General features: G+C 44.1%; 2 protein-coding genes across 2 annotated transcripts in view; one reads left to right on the top strand and one right to left on the bottom strand.

Moving 5' to 3' along the window:
• LOC105905657 (protein Shroom2-like) overlaps positions 1 to 3,550 on the bottom strand; it is a 38,985-nt gene extending 35,435 nt beyond the window's left edge. The window contains 1 exon segment of the mRNA XM_042702916.1: positions 2,599 to 3,550. Within this exon segment, the coding sequence (XP_042558850.1) occupies positions 2,599 to 2,802 (204 nt within the window). The 5' untranslated portion in view covers positions 2,803 to 3,550.
• A 3,782-nt stretch (positions 3,551 to 7,332) lies between these two features.
• stat1a (signal transducer and activator of transcription 1a) overlaps positions 7,333 to 20,000 on the top strand; it is a 25,560-nt gene continuing 12,892 nt past the window's right edge. The window contains exons 1-13 of the mRNA XM_031558490.2: positions 7,333 to 7,512; positions 8,441 to 8,606; positions 9,116 to 9,266; positions 9,421 to 9,516; positions 9,710 to 9,799; positions 10,685 to 10,763; positions 11,616 to 11,707; positions 13,910 to 14,061; positions 16,852 to 17,010; positions 17,602 to 17,694; positions 17,817 to 17,876; positions 18,140 to 18,163; positions 18,515 to 18,602. Of these exons, the coding sequence (XP_031414350.1) occupies positions 8,479 to 8,606; positions 9,116 to 9,266; positions 9,421 to 9,516; positions 9,710 to 9,799; positions 10,685 to 10,763; positions 11,616 to 11,707; positions 13,910 to 14,061; positions 16,852 to 17,010; positions 17,602 to 17,694; positions 17,817 to 17,876; positions 18,140 to 18,163; positions 18,515 to 18,602 (1,212 nt within the window). The 5' untranslated portion in view covers positions 7,333 to 7,512; positions 8,441 to 8,478. The remainder of the gene's footprint in view (positions 7,513 to 8,440; positions 8,607 to 9,115; positions 9,267 to 9,420; positions 9,517 to 9,709; positions 9,800 to 10,684; positions 10,764 to 11,615; positions 11,708 to 13,909; positions 14,062 to 16,851; positions 17,011 to 17,601; positions 17,695 to 17,816; positions 17,877 to 18,139; positions 18,164 to 18,514; positions 18,603 to 20,000) is intronic.

Here is a 20,000-nt window from a genome sequence, read left to right as displayed (position 1 = left end):
CTTTAAATTGGATGTTGTTTTAGTTTGTTGTTTTAGTTTGTTGTTTTAGTTTGTTGTTTTAGTTTGTTGTTGTTTTCGCACAGCTGGGTTTCCCGATGGTTTAGTAAGAGACTGTGTGAGCATGAAGCCTATAATTTGAATTCAACAGAAGGATGTCTTCCTGCCAAACAAGGGTTTGACGGAACATAACATGGGTTTTTCTATAAATATTAGTCACAAACAGACAGACACAGAGAAAGAGAGATTGGGTGTGTTAGAGAGAGAGAGAGAGAGAGAGAGAGAGAGAAAGGGAGAGAGAAACAGAGAAAGGGTAATGTACAAGAGAAAAACCCATAGCCTCCGTCCTACATGTTTAAGGTCTTCAGAAAAGTCATGAAAAAACAATCACATCCATAGCATGTGCTAGCCTCAAAACCAGTCACATCCATAGCCTGTGCTAGCCTCAAAACCAATCACATCCATAGCCTGTGCTAGCCTCAAAACCAGTCACATCCATAGCCTGTGCTAGCCTCAAAACCAATCACATCCCTAGCCTGTGCTAGCCTCAAAACCAATCACATCCCTAGCCTGTGCTAGCCTCAAAACCAATCACATCCATAGCCTGTGCTAGCCTCAAAACCAAAGGTACAACACATCTACCATAAGATGTTCTGCACTACACCCATGTATGTCTCATCTGGCCCATGTATCAGTCACCCTCTTTCAGCAGTGATACTACATAACCCTTCACACAAAGCATTCTGGTGCACAACCCAAACCTATGGGAACTTCATGGTTGTGCAGACCCAGCCACCCATAGGCGGAGATCCCGGAGGGGACAGGGGGGACGTGCAGACCCAGCCACCCTGGGACCTGGGCAGGCAGGGGGAGCCCCACAGATGCTGAACACCCTGGCATAGCCCCTGGCATCACTGCACCCTGGCATAGCCCCTGGCATACACCAGGCATCACTGCTGCCCGCAATAAATACAACTTTGCTATTGATAGAGAGACTTGCTCACCTTTACAGGCCACACACACACACACGCGCGTGCACACACACACACATTTGTCAGGCTGAGGGGCTCATAATTTAATATTACGATATCATATCAAACACACTCCATTTTAGGCTCTTGGAGATGGCACAACTCAACACCTTGTAACTTCCCCACTTGGTGTCAAACATTAATCCTCACAACACAAATACTTTACCTAGAGACAGAGAGCGTATGCCAAAGCGGTTTGCCATTCTCACAGGAAACCTAATCTTACTCCTGGCCATTAAATTCTCTGCCAAGGCATCTGCTGGTGGAGAGCAGCCCAACGAGTGCACAGCACACACACACACACACACACACACACACACACACACACACACACACACACACACACACACACACACACACACACACACACACACACCCACCCACACACACACACACACACACACACACACACACACACACACACACACACACACACACACACACCTCCGCTCAGGGTAGGGATTTGGGATGTGTCCGCTACATGCCGAGGAGAGGGGAAGCTGTGGGGTCATGTTTTCCAACCTGACACTTCACGGGGTGTGAAAAACAGGGAAGTGCTGTTAAAAACGCACACAGACGTCCAGCCCTGGGGTCCCACAGTGCTGACGTCCACAGAGACCAGGGGAGAGAGGAGAGTGCACAGAGGTGGGGGTTAAAGCAGTGAATGGGGTGTCTCCTCCATCATACCTTCTTCCTCAAGATATGCAGAGGTTGGAATCTCGCAGTTCATCAAAACCAGCGCGACCTACAGCTGAGCGATCCTTTACCTCCTCGCTTCTGCCCCCCCCACCCCCCCACACACACATACCGACCATTTCTCAGTCCAGCTGAGCGATCCTTTACCTACTCACTTCTGTCTCTCTACCTTCACACACACACACACACACACACACACACACACACACAGTCAGACCATCGATCAGCCCAGCTGTAAGCATAGCCAGATAATAGTTGACTGATGACATAGGACTTGGACATGTCATGACACAGAGCTACGCAACTACTGCTACAACTACGGCTGAATGTCACGGCTGAACTACTAGACTACTGTCACGAATCATAATGATTTTGAATTAACATATGTTAACGACAATTGATTTATAATTGCCTTGCAATCTAAAGTCTCTCATGTTAATGACGCAGAGGCATTCGATATTGCCTTTAAGTGTGTAGCTTATTTAAGTCAGCATAGCAATAACTGGGCCATTTTAAAGCATAGGTCTATCATCTCATAAGGTCTGTGACGGCTGGTTATAAACAAATAATAACAATACTCCAAGCCATTACGATACGATAATACTCTGTACTAAAGAGACAAACTGTCAATCTATACAGATTTAAATGTTAAAACAGGAAAAAAGTCATCTCTCATAACCATCATATGTGGACCTAGAACTTATTTGTTTTTGCCTGAATAGCCTGCTTTGTCAGGGTTTAACACCGACATTCACACGGTGTTTGCATCAGCACATAACGTTAACTGAAGTGGGGACCAGAACAAGGAGGGCACAACATTACTGACAACGTTTCTGTCACAGCAAAGGCCGTAGGGCTTTAATGAAATATATACCTTCGTTATGAGTAGCGGCTCTCTGTGCTCCAAGCCTCCCCTCAGTGTAAATCCCCAGGGCGCACCACCGCTCAACACAGTCTCTACCAAGCTGCATCCCGCATCACTTGTCGGGGATGTCCGTAGTGCCTCAGTGCCTCCAGAGTTGCCCAGGTCAGTCGCTAGACGTTTAAAGTCAGATCTGGGACAGACGACAACGTCCATGGTGCTGAAGTCGCTTAACATGTCCAAACTCAGCTTGACCACCCAGTAACGCAGCCTATTGGCACTTGGCTATGTCCTGCGCTAACACCTGTTAACTACTCCGAAGGCGCGTAAATACGCAGTAAATGCAGGCTACTAATTTCTCTGTGAGCTTTATCACACAAAGATACAATACATGGCTGCGCCATTTGAGAGGGCTGTAGATAACGATAACTCAAGTGCTCATGTCTCTGTTCTGTAAGCGAGTTTCTCATCTCGTCTCCGCAAAAAAAAAAAACGTTAGTCAAGGGAGAAGCATCATCCAGTCCCTCACTCAGTAAGTGACCCCATCCACCATCAATGGTTGGTCCGTTCAAAGCAACATGACGCGCATTTGTCAGAGTTTTGTTGGTTAAAAGTCTTCTACACATAGGCTGTCAACGAATTAAGCTCAAGCAGGAAACGTGCATAGCTTACGCGCAAAGCGAGAGCAAGTGCGTTTAACATTCTAAAGAAAGCTGTTCCTGAGCAGGTTAATGTTCGGCAGACTGCTCTTCAGTCTCCCGTACACATGCGCCCCCTGTTGTTCAAAATATTAGTCGAGTTGCCCCTTCTTCCAATATGTCTGACAGTTACTAATAGTTTAAATTGAAGAAGAGACCACAACTTAAACTTAGATTTATCTGACCTGGCTGACTATCATCTTTAACTATAGCAACAATATTACAGCAAACATAGCCTACTATCAATGATTATCGAAGCTCCAATAATGATCTCCACTGGCGTATCCAAACGAGAACCTCTCTGAGACCAGGACAATGCTGCCATCTAGTGGATACTGTGTGCACCTTTACAGTCGCTACAATCATTTTTATCAAATAAACACAAGTTGATAAGTTGTCTTGATTAAAATATAGACAACGCATGTGTGAGATAGACATCTAATGGACACACCAAATGTACATTTTGGCATCAGCCTTCAGTGCAAAAACACACAACAAGGAATTATTTACTAAGAGTCAAAGGTCAACAGAAACAAATCTTATAACTGTAGGCAAAGGCCTGGATCTACACTGCTCAGATTGTCAATTACAAAGTGCCGTGGGCACCTTTTCACACAGTGGACTATGCCACAGTGTAGAGCTGTTTTCCTAGTTTTAATGTAGGACTGATGGCTATTCTTGCACATTACCACTCTACATACAGATGACACTCTGATTCAAAATGATTTGCACAAGAGGAATAGGCTAAGAAGTGTGAGCATTTTCTTAAGCCTCGAAATACTGACTTTTGGAGGTTGAATTATTTTTCACATTATCATATGTGATGGAAATCTGATAATAACCAGTCTAATGAGATCAGTCTTTTAATAAGAGATAAGTATAAAGTGTATTAGTTTTCTGCAGAAGGATCAGAAACACACAGAGTGAACAGCAATCAGTCTGTGAGAATCGTATGAATTCTCTCACAGGCAGTGTGACGATGTGATCGTCCCTACGGTTGAATATGCTCTCTGGCTGCCACGCCATTGAGCCGGGCTCTTTGGTGTAGCGGTCAGAGCGCATGTTTGGCACCCTGTAGACCCGGGTTCGAGTCCGGGTGGGGTGACCACGCTCTCCCTTCGCTACAGGCAGTTTTGTTGTAGTGATAACAACTGTTTCCAAATCTTAGAGTACATTTTCAATCAGAGTCAGAAGTCCGGAGTGCGATAAACTGAAGTTTTATTCCATCCTTGCAGACATTTCATCCAAAACGAGAGAGTGGTGGTCCATGGAGCAGCTCTGAATCTAAAACCCAATGCATTGACTTTTTATACTCATAATTCGTCACGAACCTCAACCTCCATCTACACTGACCCAATCAGAATATTCCCTTATATCTCCTCATATTTTATCTACGCTTTTAGCCACTCAGAATATTCTCGCTCACCTTTTGCGAGGGAACTTTTGCTTTGAGGGAGATAGACCCTCCTGCCAATTTGCTTGGTATCACTTTTTTGGAGGCCTGGGGTACATTCGTCGTAGGATTGAAGCTAAGTTAATCAATTGGCCTTTTAGCCCGTTAAGATTAGCGAGCTGATTGAGAACAGCAAATATCGGTTCGTTAACGGCTGACCCGCATCCTAATCATGTGGTTAATTTCAAGCAGGCTAAAGTTATCATGGCATTTGCGCGTGCACGTCCTACTTCAAAAGGCAGGAAAGGTCGATCACCAAAACCATGATTTTCTAACGGTATAATGGTTCTAAACTCAAAGAAAAGGGCTCTTTTTTTCTCCGCTGGCGAGTAGGAGATGAACATGAACGCTTATGAAGAATACAAGACCATAATCATGGCAAAATTCAACACTACCACCGCTGTGAGAGCAAGGTGTGTTGGGATGTTTATAGGGTGATATCTATGTATGAATACCTGACGCCAAGTGTCAGCTGGTACAGAGGTTTCATCTACTGGTTTGCATCTGCATTAGCCTGGATGCCAGACGAATTTAGCCACGCCCACAAATTATTTGGTCGGGAAGTTCGGTCTGGTGTCGCTGCGTTGGGGAGAAATTATCTCCTCACAAAAATCTGTGAGGAGATATAGACCAATCAAATTGTCAGGGCGGGCTTTATACGATGATGGACAGATGATCAACCCTAACGTAATCAACCACGTCACCAAAGAGCTTTTGGGGTGAATTCGTTTTCAACAAACATGGCTGCCGTTGGAGAGCTGAAATGTGGAAATTCACGTCTGTTTTAGAAGACATTGACAGCACATTCATTTTGAAAGAGGAACAGAGAAACGCGATCAAGGCATTTGTCGATCGAAAAGATGTTTTTGCCGTCCTTCCTACGGGATCCGGTAAAAGTTTAATGTATCAGCTGGCCCCATGGTCTACGTTATGGTCATACTACGTTGCTCTGATTGGTTGTAGGCCTATCCAATTGAGCGAAGAGGCCTTTTTTTTCCTAGTTCGGTTGAAACACTCCCCATAATCACAGCCCAACGGAGCGGTCTCAGACTCATATTCTGACTAGAATTATGAGTATGACATCGTCAGGCTACATCTGCATGGTTGCTAGTTCAAATCCCCTCACCTCCTTCCTCGATGTAGTTTTACATTTCCTTGGAAGTCGCTTTGAATAAAAGCGTCTGTTAAATGACTAAATGTATTAATAACAAATGCAATAAATTGAAGCAGTGAAAATAATTTGTCTGTATTTCTCTCTATTCTTATCATGAGTCCACCGTAATCATTTTCTACAATAATGATATGCTATGGTGTACTAATAACACTCATATAATTATGAGTGCTTTGTTCTCCGCATCACCGACACTACAAAAATGTACCACTCGCAAAAAAGCGCAAGACAGTCAATGTGGTGTTTGCAATAAATGACTCGAGAAGGTCTTGTAAATTAATGATTCCTTGTCGGCTGAATCGGTAGCGCTCATACAAGAATAATGGATCTTGTCGATCGCAAAGTACTCTCTCCCTCCGCTAATCTAACTCTAATATCAGTCCTTGGTCAATGGGATCCCTCCTTTTTCCGGGGGTGTGGCAAGCTTATCCAGCTACACTTAAATTAGCCTGCCCTGGAGCAGGTTAGTGCTAATCGATATGTAACTATGGTGATTTATCAAAAGTTGCTTCCACGAACCAAAAAGAGGGGCGTTTTTTATTTTAGCCTGAAAATTAGCTCGCTAAACCGTTTAGCGAGCTACGACGAATACCCCCCTGGTCTGATCTCGTGTGTGTGTGTATTGTAGCTGCAATTCTGCTCTATGACCACCACGGCACTGTTTTATAATCATAATTTTCAACATTTCACCCTCTCTTACTTGCAGATCACTTCCAAGTTCTGTAACACCTTTTGTGTCTTGCACACGTGTTTCATATTTACCCACAGTTTTTCAATCCTGATCAGATTTGGGACTGCAGCAGGGCATTCCAAAAGCTAATATTTATGGAGAGAGGGAGAGAGGGGCGGGGGGATCCGGCCTAATACAGCTGCAGACATCAGTCAGGCTACAGATCTGACCGTGGGCACACACTCGCATACCAATCTAAATAAATCATAGCTCAAGGCTGGTGTGCAGGAATAGACACGTCCCGCTATATTATGAAGTATGGCATTTGAGATAAGGTAATCTTGTGACACAATGTGTCCTATGTCCTGTCCAATAGGATTTTCGCCAAATTCGCCAGTTACCTTCTACCATGCGTGAGTTGCCAATGTATTAGTTTTAGAGGGGTGGTGTTGTAGTTAATTAAAGTAATATTTTAAACAGGTGAGTTCACTATTCATGTAGGGTCAATTAGCAAATTCACATACTTTAATAATTAATTGTTGAAATTAAAATATATGAGTAAAACACATAGATAAGACAAATAAATAGATAAACGATCTACGAGGTGTTGTAATTTCCGGCAAATCAACTTAGCAGGAAAAGGGTCCTTAAGTTTCAGTTTCTTGTAAACCATGTGATCAAACGTACGTGTTTCGTCATTTAGTCCAAGCCCACGCTGTACGCCAAAAAGGGAGCGTTCGGATTTGTGATTGGTTGTTGTTCTTGCCATCTTGTAGTTGTCTGAGGCGCTTGGTGGGGTAGAGAGGCTGGAACGTTACGTGGGAAACGTGTTTTACCTCTTGGCAATGGAGAACATATTTGCTGATTAAGAAGTGTAGTTTAAGCGACAAAACAACACTCGGACTCTGCTCCTCGTATTTGGTTTATATGCAAGGTGGGTTAAAACATTTCATTTGAGTTTGAATTTCACCGGGGCAAAATGATGTATTGCGATTAACAGGGAAGTGCGCCATACCGCTGCTAATCGTATGGAGGATAACGTTACTGTTTAAAGTCATGTTTAGCGATAACTTCATAGGATCTTTCCATGGATAACTTATAGCCCACTAACAACGAAGATCAGGTCACGCAAGCGCGATGAAGAAATATGTATCACGCATAAATACAACATGACAGTCGTCGCTGTCCTAAGCTCTTCTCTTTTCAAACTTTGTCTCTGACATTATCGCTCAATGTTATCGTTAGCCATACTCACTACATAGACATGCATGTTTTATCGATTCTTTAACGTGATAATACTTATAGTGACAACGTATTATTTGCACTGATGCGTAGCCCGAGCTGCTACGAACTTGTGAACCCATCGCTGTCACAAGTTGTTTTGGTTAGTCTGGAGAGGATGTGGAACGACAAACAATACCAGTGGGAGGTCTACAAGAATTGGGCGTAATTACCTCCTGAGTATACGCACACACAGGACAGCACGATGGACGTGGTGGTATCTAACGTATCTAACATAATATCTAACGTAACTGCTGTGTTTGTGAAACTTTTAACCGTATCAAGCTGTTTTTTTTTATATGTTTTTGTCCGCCGATGTATTTTTTTTTTACAGGACTAGAACTTTAATATTGAGCTAGCTTTTCTGGTGATGTACATATATACTGTACATGTAGTGAGTTGGATTCGCCCCTTTCTGTTCGTCTCGTCGCTGTATTCATTCAGCTCCGCCTCAAGTATTTCACTAATTTGTGAGCACTGTCAGGGTGTGCTTATAAAGTCCTGTTACACTGTTTTACATTTATTTAGAGTTAGTTGAGAGCTTTACTGATGTAGACTCCGTGCTTGTAACTCCTTTCCAGTTCAGTGGAAGTGGTAAACGGGCCGTCTAGATTCTGACATGGCACAGTGGTTACGTCTGCAGCAGCTGGATCCCAAATACCTGGAACAGGTGGATCAGCTCTACGACGACACCTTTCCCATGGCTATACGGCAGTATCTCAGCACCTGGATAGAGAGCCACGACTGGTGAGTACAAGGGCTTTTCCTTATCCGTAGCCTGCAAAAGTGCTTTTCCATGGCTTACCTGCAGATGTGCTTTTCCATGGCTTACCTGCAGATGTGCTTTTGCATTGGTGCTACCAGCACATGCAACCTTTTAACTAAAGTGCTTTTACATGGGCTACTTGCTAAAGGAGCTGTATGTGTACTAATAAATTGTATGCCTCACCTATACTGTAAGTCGCCGCTGATTTAAAAACTATTATTAAGTGAATAAATGTACTCGTGTTTTACCGACCCAACTCTTCAGAGAGCACCTCCTTTCCTAGCTTGCACTTCCTCTTTCTTCCTCTACCTGCTTTCCTGTCCTATCCCTACCCAAAAGGTTGAATAGCCGTGTAGGTGAGCGCATGTTTCTCTTGCTGTGCTACTCATCTACTCTAATGTGCAATCAAGCCATTTACATTTTTGTTCTTGATGAATATTTTACATTTTGTGAGCATCCAAATAATGTTTGTGTTTGTGAACATCTGAAGGGATTATGCGGCCAACGTGGACAACGAGTCCTTGGCGACCCTGCGTTTCCATGACCTCCTCACTCAGCTGGACGACCAGTTCAGCCGCTTCAGCCTGGAGAAGGACTTCCTCTCTCAACACAACATCCGCAAGATCAAACGCAACTTGCAGGTTTGGCCACTGCAAAGTCTCTGTGTGTGTGTGTGTGTGTGTGTGGCTAATTATCTGATGGGACACCATGAGGATAATCAGAAATATTAATAATATTGTTAGTTAATATTAATATGTTAATAATACATTGTGTGTGTTTTAAACCCCCCCACAGGATCGTTTTCAGGAGGAGCCTGTTGCCATGGCAGAGATCATCAGCCGCAGCCTTAAAGAGGAAAGGCTGATTATTGCTGTGGCAGAGCAGACCGAGGTTTGGACCCCACTTCCTGTATTTCCTGGGCTTCCTCAGTACCATGTTAATACACATACTGGCCCTGTGCCCCATACACATCATTCATGTCCTGCTCTATTTCATCTTGCCATCTTCTCTCCTCCTGTTTCTCTCTTTTTTTTTTCTCTCTCCTCTCCTCTCCTCTCCTCTCCTTTCGTTTGATGACTTTCAGAAATCCCAGCCCAGCTCACAGACTGACATGGTGGTAGAGAAGCACAAGGAACTCGATAACAAAGTGCGGGACATCAAGAACCGGGTGCAGGTAGGCCATCTAGCCAGGTCCACAGTACATCAAGAACCGTGTGCAGGTAGGCCGTCGAGGCAGGTCCAACGACACCAAGAAGCAGGTGCAGGTAGGCCGTCTAGCCAGGTCCACAGCACCCAGAGAGGCACCTGAAGCACAGACTACTGCACAATTAACTTTAAGAACTTTCATATCAAGCTACCTAAGAGCTCACTTAGGGAAATTAGTGTTGTGGTGACATAAGCATTAGACTCTTATCTGATAGGCTGCAGATTTGTGTTTGCACTTGACTAATAAATAACTTTTATGTATAGCAACTTATCAGTGCATAGTGTCCTCTAGTGTCATCTAGTCTGATATAGCAGTGGGCTAGATGTCCCCTGGCTCGCCTCCCAAACCTTGCCTGATACTTTTTGAGGTATGGTTACATTTACATTTACATTTACATTAACATTTAGTCATTTAGCAGACGCTTTTATCCAAAGCGACTTACATATGTGCGACTTACAATGTATACACATTTTACATTCACACTGATGGCACACTACACATCAGGAGCAATTAGGGGTTCAGTGTCTTGCTCAAGGACGCTTCGACAGGGAATCGAACTAGCAACCTTCTGCTTACTAAACGACTTCTTTACCTCCTGTACCACTGTTAAATAGGCAACTAGATTTGGTACCATCCTCAAACTCATTTTGATTTTGATCATGTGAAGGACAGATAAACACCTGTGTCTTTCCCACTAGCCATCCAGGATATGCACTATGTAGTTGCAGCAAAAATGGAAGAAAAGCGTTCACAGCAAGACATTGCCAGCTATACTGCTAAAAAAGACACCAGTTAGTGTGTTGGCAAGCTTCTACCAGTGTCTAACGGAACTCCTTACTGCTGCTTTAACAGGAGACGGAAACAAACATCAAAAACCTGGAGGACCTGCAGGATGACTACGACTTCAAGAAGAAAGATTTATTGTGCCGAGGTGAGACACGACTGACTAAAGGTTTCAGAGCTATGCAGGTTGGGACCACTAGTGGCTTAATCGGAGCGATCACCAGATACCTTCCCACAGTCAAAAAACGTGCGAGTACGGTTTTAGTTCCGAGAATGACATTTCTGGCATCTGAAAGAAAATGCTTTGCTCATCAACTAGTGAACAGGGAAGAACAAATGGCTAGACACAACTCAAAAGTGTAGCGTGTCTGTCTGAGCTGTGAACACTGTGAACAGCTGTGTGCTAGCACACAGGGCACCTTAGGACACACGTTGTACTTCCCTGGACTTCCTGCTTATGCAAACACGGTGTCATGAGTCCTGGGAAAGTGTCCTCGCTTTACAGCCACTCTGTGGTTGTTCCTTAATTCCATAGTGGAGCTTCCCCATCGATAGCGAGTATCCACTTGTTCTCGATGTTTTTAGTAATCCAGTTAATCCACTGAGTGAGAGATTGGCCCACTCTTCTTCACTTTACAGCACCTGGTATTCCCCAGTTTCGTCTCCCATCCAAGTACTAACCAGGCCCAGCACTGCTTAGCTTCGGAGATCATACGAGCCTGGGTGTGTTCAGTGTGCTATGGCTGTAAACTGTACAGTCTCTGCACTGTAGTGTAATCAATCCCTGGATTCATCACTACATCTCTGGATTAGTGATTTTCACATCAGTCATACAAAGGATGATAAACAAATATCCAGACATTTCACTAAAAAAACATGCAGTCAGTGTCACTTGATAATAAAATGCACATAGCCAATGAAAGCTCTCAATTTATCCGTGACGCTGTGAAAGCGCTGTGAAACAGAACTCTCACTGACCCTTCACCCTTGACCCCTGCAGAGGAAGTGAACGGCGCACCTCAGAAGGAGGACATGAACCGGCTGAAGGTGCAGATTCATAGCCTCTTCATGAACCTCAACAACAAGCGGAAGGTAAAGGCACACACACACGCACATGCACAAACGCACATGCATGCACGCACGCACACACGCACACACACACACACACACACACACACACACACACCGCTGAACCGCAAAAAGAGGAAGGTTAGAGCACACACAGACACGGGCGCACACTGTCTGGGGCCATCCCCCCCTGTCTGGCAGCTCAACGCACCAGGATGCATGCCGTTTGAGACGGAAACAGTTTGCTTAAAGACAGCCAATGGCATACAGGACCTGTCGTCTGTCTGTCTGACAGCTGTCCTCTGTCTGTCTGACCTGTCGTCTGTCTGTCTGACTCGCATGAACATCACACCATCCGTAACCCCATCTGTTGCACCACACTGCTTGTCTACATGAAGACACTTGTATGCCAGGTCACACTCACACTGACACACGGGACATGGACATCGCCACTGGGTACTCGCAGAAAACATTCAAAAGGTTTTTATGGACAGAAAGTACATTTCATGTGAACCATCACACTTTTTGAATATCAGAAAACATCAGTCTTTGTTTGGTAAACTGGCTTAGATAGGCCTATACAGAGTGCCTGTCTGCAAAGTTGAGTCTAAATGGCTCTTTAATTCCCTCTTACCTTGCTCTTGCCTCAATACTGAAAGAGTGTGTCGTTTTTGGGCGAATCTCTGATGAAACGCCAAAGTTGTTATTTCTTGATTCAAGTAAGCTGATCGTAGATGGAGTAAGCAAAGACTTAGGGAAGCCGGCTGGCAAAGACATCCGTTTGTTCCAAGTGACAAGTTTAGCAAAGCTTATCACACGACGATGTCTCCGCAAATATGACATTCGCGGAACCTTCAACGCACAACGCAGGTCTGATCGTACAGGTACAGATTACTGAAAATACTCCTCGTCTTCGTAACAGAATGCCATAGCTCTTTCAGGGCTACAGAATAAACATACTAACACAATGGCATAAAAGATTATCCACAGTTGTTCGCCTGGGATGCTTTTTGGGGAATATAAAGTGTAGCCTACTCTGGACCTTTTGGCAGGGAGGAATAATTTGGTGTTGGGGGGGGGGGGTCACTTTGTAGTGTTTTACTTAAGGTCTCTAATGTTTCGGTGAATTTGATGTAAATGTGTCACTCTTAGAAAGAGAGTGGACAATAGGTCCTTACATGGTGGGTGTGGAGGTATATGCATACTTGGTGATGGGAAAGACCTTATTTGGTCACACGGAAGGAAACATGATCAGGAATGGGTGTGTCTGGGGGTTTGGTTGAAGGTGTGAGGTGGGGGCGTGTAAGGAAGGGGAACAGTATGAGGTCTACAGCAGGTATGCAAGGTGTGAATGCCAGGCTGAGACATAGGGCAGGTATCAAGTGATGTAAAAGAGGATGTGTGAACCACTGATGTCTTGCCCTAGTGAATTAGCTAGCTACCACCAGATCATAACAATGACGAGCCCTGTAACTGGTACTCTCTCGCTCTCTATCTCTCTCTCTCTCTCTCTCTCTAGTGCTCGGGGGCTATTCATAAAACATTGGGGGCTGTAGCCCTGGACGCCCAGGCCTAACAACGCCCTTGCTCACACACACACACACACACACACACACACATTATTCATATGTGCATACATCCATACACATGCATGCATGCATACATACATACGTTCACACACACACACAGCCATGAATACCTCCATCACTGGTGCCTGATGGAGGTTGAGCTGACGTTTAGCTTCTGCAATGACCCGGGTGTGTTTGCTTGGCCCACTGCCATGCTTCCTTTTACAGGAGTGTGAGGCGTATAACTAACACACACACACACACACACACACACACACACACACACCAACTAACACTCACGCACACACACGTAACAACTAACTCCCTTGGGGCCTGTGCATGCTTCATGCTTATCCACATGGGAGGCAAAACTACAAAACTATGGTTTATGAACACAGCAGTAGGGCACTACTTCAGCAGGATCACATACATACTATCTTCTCTTTCTAGTTCTGTGTGTTATGGTTTATGAACACAGCAGTAGGGAACTGCTTCAGCAACTACTTCTAGTATTGGTAGTGTTATCAGTCAATATCAGTTCAAAGTGAAAATCTTAGACTGTATTTTCTTGTTACCCGGAAATCTGGGGTGGCGGTGGCAGCGGCATTAATGTATAATCTTGAGATGCGAACCCCTTGTTTTGTCCTGTCTCCTGTAGGAGGTGTTGAGTCAGATGGCGGGTGTCCTGAATTTGGCCGAGCAGATCGAGTACGACCTGATCTCCGTGGAGCTGCCCGGATGGCGTCAGCGCCAGCAGATGGCGAGCATCGGTGGGCCGCCCAACGTGTGTCTGGACCAGCTGCAGAACTGGTGAGTTCTCCTCCGTGTCTCTCATTTGGTCATGATGAGAACCTCTGGTTCCGTTTGGACAACAGAGTTCTTCTCCATCCTTCATACAGTTGCGATGAGCATTCCGGATCCGTTGGGACGGCTGAGTTCTCCTCTGGGTCTCACACAGTCATAGTCTCATTTGTGTTTGTGAAGTTAAAATTTGAAACGTTTGTTGGATGTTCCATGAGTGCTCAGAAAGACAACAATATGGCCGCCAGTCTGGCTTGTTAAGCTCAATACATAAATAGAAGTACATTAATCATCAAGATCATATGAAAATTATCAAAATGGAAATCAAAACCCACAGACTCTTGAGGTAGAGCCGCTTTACCTTCTTTCGTTCCAGGTGTGTTGAAACGACGCCATTTCAAGTAAGGAGGATCAGCATAGCTATACAGTAGTACATCATCACTTAGGGACTTATTTATTGCATCATCAATACGGGACTTAATTATTACATCATCAATACAGGACTTAATTATTACATCATCACTTAGGGACTTATTTTGGTGGCGAAATCGGCTGGTGGAAACGGCAGCGCATGTGCACTGTTGCACAAGCGATAAAGCGAGCGGTAAAGGCGTGATCAAAGGCACTAAGAGGGCAGAGCAAGGCAGCAAGTTATTTAGTGAAAGGTTTGGTTCATTGTCGAGCAGTCCTTTTAAACTGAATGTGTCCGACTAAATTACAATGTAAGAAGATGGCAAAATCACCATCACCGAACCGCTTCTTCTGTTCTTCCAAACAATTCAATTCATTTAAACATTGCTTGTCAGACCTGTTTTAAAATGCCCTACCACATCCCTTCGGACTGACTGTTACATTCTTAATGCGTGTCACAGGTTAAGCCGTTTACACCTAACATTCTCTCAGTCGCCTCAGAATGTTGCAGTAGAAATCGGCACCGATGTTAAAAAACGCTCTTGTGGAAAATGCGCTGGTGTGTGCCATTTGTTGAGCATTAGTCTACACTACAATATGACTAATTACACTACAATATGACTAATTAGACTCTAATTACACTACAATATATAAATACATGGCAAGAAATGTCATTATTTAAATCATGGATGTCATTTGTTTTCAGCTTATTGAGCATTTAATTAATTCATTAATTTGGACTACCTCTCCCTAGACGCTTGAATCTTTCAAGGGATTTGACCTTTCAAAACAAACATTTTATTTTTTAAAAGCATGCCAGGATATATGTTAACTTCGATTAATTGCATTAAACCATAACACAGGTTTGCTCCTGCCTCTTCAATACAGGCTCTTCCAATCTTTTTTTGGCAGATGGATAAATCTGACTTGAGCAGTGTGATGGAAATCTGATAATAACCAGTCTAATGAGATCAGTCTTATAATAAGAGATAAGTATAAAGTTTATTGGTCTTCTGCAGAAGGATCAGAAACACACAGAGTGATCAGCAAGCAGTCTGTGAGAATCGGATGAATTCTCTCACAGGCAGTGTCTATTTAACAGGGTCACAGAGATAAGAAGAACACACTATATTCTCAAGGACAGAAAAAAACAATCACCCCAGTTCTCCTCAACTTCACATGACGTGCTTTACACAATAGCACTTGCAATTCGCATAATTTATAATACAGCAGTGATGGTTTTTTATTCAAATGTTCCCTGTCAATGAAAAATATGCCTATATCTAAAATCCTATATAAAAAATCTGCCTTTATTCAGATCAAACTTCCCCCGATGCATGGATTTTATCAACGGTGATAAGCAACCCACTCAGGCGGAATAGGCCATTCCCATTTTTGCTGTTAAAATAGGGCCCTTAATGTGTGATTTTGAGCACCTCAGTTTTGCTGTTAAAATAGGGCCCTTGTGTGATTTTGAGCACCTCTGTTTTGTCCATAGAGTTTAGTTCAGGATTTGTTTGGAATTTCCAGACCTCTGGGAACAAAGCTGACTAAGCACTGGAAATCACCCAGTAACTTGTTCTAAGATCATATCTCTAGACTTCCCAGTAACTTAAGATCATATCTCTAGGCTTCATCACTGACACCCAGTAACTTAAGATCATATCTCTAAGATCATATCTCTAGACTTCATCACTGACACCCAGTAACTTAAGATCATATCTCTAGGCTTCATCATAAACACCCAGTAACTTAAGATCATATCTCTAGGCTTCATCATAATCACCCAGTAACTTAAGATCATATCTCTAGGCTTCATCATAATCACCCAGTAACTTAAGATCATATCTCTAGGCTTCATCATAAACACCCAGTAACTTAAGATCATATCTCTAGGCTTCATCATAAACACCCAGTAACTTAAGATCATATCTCTAGGCTTCATCATAATCACCCAGTAACTTAAGATCATATCTCTAGGCTTCATCACTGACACCCAGTAACTTGTTCTGAGATCATATCTCTAGGCTTCCCAGTAGCTTGTTCTGAGATCATATCTCTAGGCTTCATCACCAACAGCCCGAGTTGGCTCATGTTGCAAAGTGCTCATCTATGATGTAACCTTAATGGCAGCTGCAGAGGGAAAAAGTAGCCCTTGTCCTCAGGCGGCCTGCAGTAATGGGCTCTGGTGTGTGTGTGTGTGTGTGTGTGTGTGTGTGTGTGTGTGTGTGTGTGTGTGTGTGTGTGTGTGTGTGTGTGTGTGTGTGTGTGTGTGTGTGTGTGTGTGTGTGTGTGTGTGTGTGTGTGTGTGTGTGTGTGTGTGTGTGTGTGTGTGTGTGTGTGTGTGTGTGTGTGTGTGTGTGTGTGTGTGTCCGTGTGTGTCCACAGGTTCACTGTGGTGGCCGAGTGTCTCCTGCAAGTGCGTCAGCAGCTGAAGAAGCTTCTGGAGCTGGAACAGAAGTGCACGTACGAGCACGACCCCATCACCCAGAGCAAGGTCTCACTGGACGAGAGAACGTTGCATCTCTTCAAGAGCCTCATCGTCCAGTGAGTGGGCCAGTCACGTCCAGACAGCAGAGAGCTCTTCCCTCTCTCCCCCTCTCTTTCTCTCTCTCTGTCAGTCTGTCTGTCTTACTGTTGTGTCTCTCTCTCTTTCTCTCTCTCTCTCTGTCTGTCTCTCTGTCTGTCTGTCTTACTGTTGTGTCTCTCTCTCTCACTCTCTCACTCTCTATCTCCCCCTCTCTTTCTCTCTCTCTCTCTCTTTCTCTCCCTGTCTGTAGGTCTGTCTGTCTTACTGTTGTGTCTCTTTCTCTCCCTGTCTGTAGGTCTGTCTGTCTGTCTGTCTTACTGTTGTCTCTCTCTCTTTCTCTTTCGCTCCCTTTCTGTAGGTCTGTCTGTCTGTCTGTCTTACTGTTGTCTCTCTCTCTTTCTCTTTCGCTCCCTTTCTGTCCTACTGTTGTCTGTCTGTCTCTCTCTCACCATTGAAGACTCCTTGGTGGTGATTTTTGGTAAAAACAACATAAATGGGGCCTACTAGTCCCGAAGTGAGTGGAGTGGACCTTAACGTGTGTGTGTGTGTGTGTGTGTGTGTGTGTGTGTGTGTGTGTGTGTGTGTGTGTGTGTGTGTGTGTGTGTTAGCTCTCTGGTAGTGGAAAGACAGCCATGCATGCCCACCCATCCACAGAAGCCCATGGTGTTGAAGACGGGCGTGCAATTCACAGTCAAGCTCAGGTAGGACCTGCAGGCCCTTTTGTGTGCTAAACAAACATTCTCAAAACAAGCTTTTCAGATTTGTGTACAGATGTCTCTGTTCAGGATTAAGTGTCTATTGATGTTGTCTTTGTTGTCCTTAGACTGTTGGCAAAACTCCAGGAATTCAACCACACCGTTAAAGTAAAAGTCTTCTTGGACAAGTGAGTGATACAACTTTCTTTAGAAAGAGAAGCAATGTAGCATTGACCTCTGTAGGGACATGAACAGTGTTTGTGGGTACTGGTTGAAGCATTCTAACTCGATACTGGACTGATTTTAATCGTTAATAAAAAGTTTGGAGCCAAAAAGATCTAAAAACAGCACCCAGGTTAAGTGTCTAAAGTGTACAGAGCCTCAGGTTGACGTAAGACATTAGAGTGGTGTAGAATAACCTGTTCATGTATTCTGCTTTGTCTCTTCACAGGAGCGTCACGGAGAAGAGGAAGGGGTAGGGGAACCAGTCCATTCCAGTCCATTCCACTCCATTCCAATATTTTACTGATTTATGGCTGCTCTCTAGGAAATGTTAATGTCTACTGCTGCCAGGGGAATGAACCCCTGGGCTGGTTTCGTAACAGAGTCCAAATCAGTTGCTGTTTCAGTAGCTGTGTGTGAGTGTGTGTGTGTGTGTGTGTGGTGAATAGCAACAGGTGTACACACACCAACACACACACACACCAACACACACACACACACACACACACACACACACACACACACACACACACACACACACACACACACACACAGTTGATGACATTTGTTTGACACTTTTTTTTTTTTTTTTTTTTTTCTGCAGATGTCGCAAATTCAATATTTTGGGAACCAACATGAAGGTCATGAACATGGAGGAGTCCAACGGCATGACGGCGGAGTTTCGCCATCTGGTAAGGAAGTCTGAACAACACGTCTTTTGACATGTGACGATGCAATGCATGTGTGTTCTCACGGACACTCTGTGTAATGCAGTGTTATTCCCACGAGTGTGTTTTTGCGTTTTCTGTGTGTTGCAGACCCAGACTGAATACTCTGGTCACGCCACACTTCCGTACCAAAAACAAGCATAGCAGAGCGTCCCATATCATGCTGTATATGACTCTCAGTGAAATGACTGACTTGTGAAGAAACAAGTTCCCCACACAGTTAGAAAGGCAATGGCCAACTAACACACTTTTGAGTTCAGAAAGGCAATGGCCAAGTAACACACTTTTGAGTTCAGAAAGACAATGGCCAACTAACACACTTTTGAGTTCAGAAAATCTCTATTCACACCCAAAGATGGACGTAGAGCAAGCATGTGAAAATGTGACCTTGATTATTACATCCATGTGGATATTTGCAACTTAACAAATGTATTTAGTCGCAGGTGTACACACACACCAACACACACACACACACACACACACACACACACACACACACACACATCCCATGGCCAGTGTTCCAGTGGTTTTATGGTTGTAGACTCAGTCTTATTCTGTGGCGTGTAAGATAAATTCAGTTCAGTACAAATTTATTAACAAAACTTATTTTTTATTAACAATGCTTAGGCCTTACAGAAATCAGAGCCTATGCTTATTATACCAATGTACAATACTAAAGCTCTTTACAGAGACCAGAGCCTGAGAGACAGAGCCTGCAGTCCATCTGGCTAAGCAAGGTCAAGCCGGTGGCAACTTTGTATGTTTGAAGCTAGGGCAAAAGTTGAGGTGTTTGAAGTTTTTGGACAGATAAGACCGTCAGCAGATGGGAGGAGAGGCGCTCACAAAGCCATGATTGTCACACAGAAATGATGTGTTATTGTTGAGAGCTAGGTGTGCATGGGACCATCTCAAATGGGCGGAAAACAGGAGGCACAGAAAAAAACATCTTTGGGTCAGGACTTAAAAGACCAACTTCTCCATACTTGAATCAGAATGCATTCCCCGGCTTGCCTTGACGGTACTCTGTGTTAAGTCAAGCAAGTTGTATTGTGTCAGTAATTACCAGTACAGCGTATCTTGTAACAACCAATGCTTCGTATGGTGGTCTCTCTCTGAACCAACACGCAAGAGTGAAAAATACTCTTCCAGGCGACCGCATCAGCCAGTGCTTTTAAGGGTTGTAGTAAGATGAGTCTGTGGACTTTGGACAAGCAGTCAGTAAATGCCAGACTAAGTGTTCTCCCTGCTCTCCCTCAGCTGTTTAATGTTTACACTGGCTGCCCTAGTGTCCCTGATAGCGTCCTTCCTCAGAACTCCGATTTCCCAAGGCCGTGAAGGAGGTCCAACTAAAACTCTGAACAT

Source organism: Clupea harengus, chromosome 21, assembly GCF_900700415.2.
Source record: "Clupea harengus chromosome 21, Ch_v2.0.2, whole genome shotgun sequence".
In the NCBI taxonomy this organism is placed as follows: Eukaryota; Metazoa; Chordata; class Actinopteri; order Clupeiformes; family Clupeidae; genus Clupea; species Clupea harengus.
The sequence above is the reverse complement of the archived record's forward strand: the minus strand, read 5'-3'. Positions and strand labels throughout refer to the sequence as shown.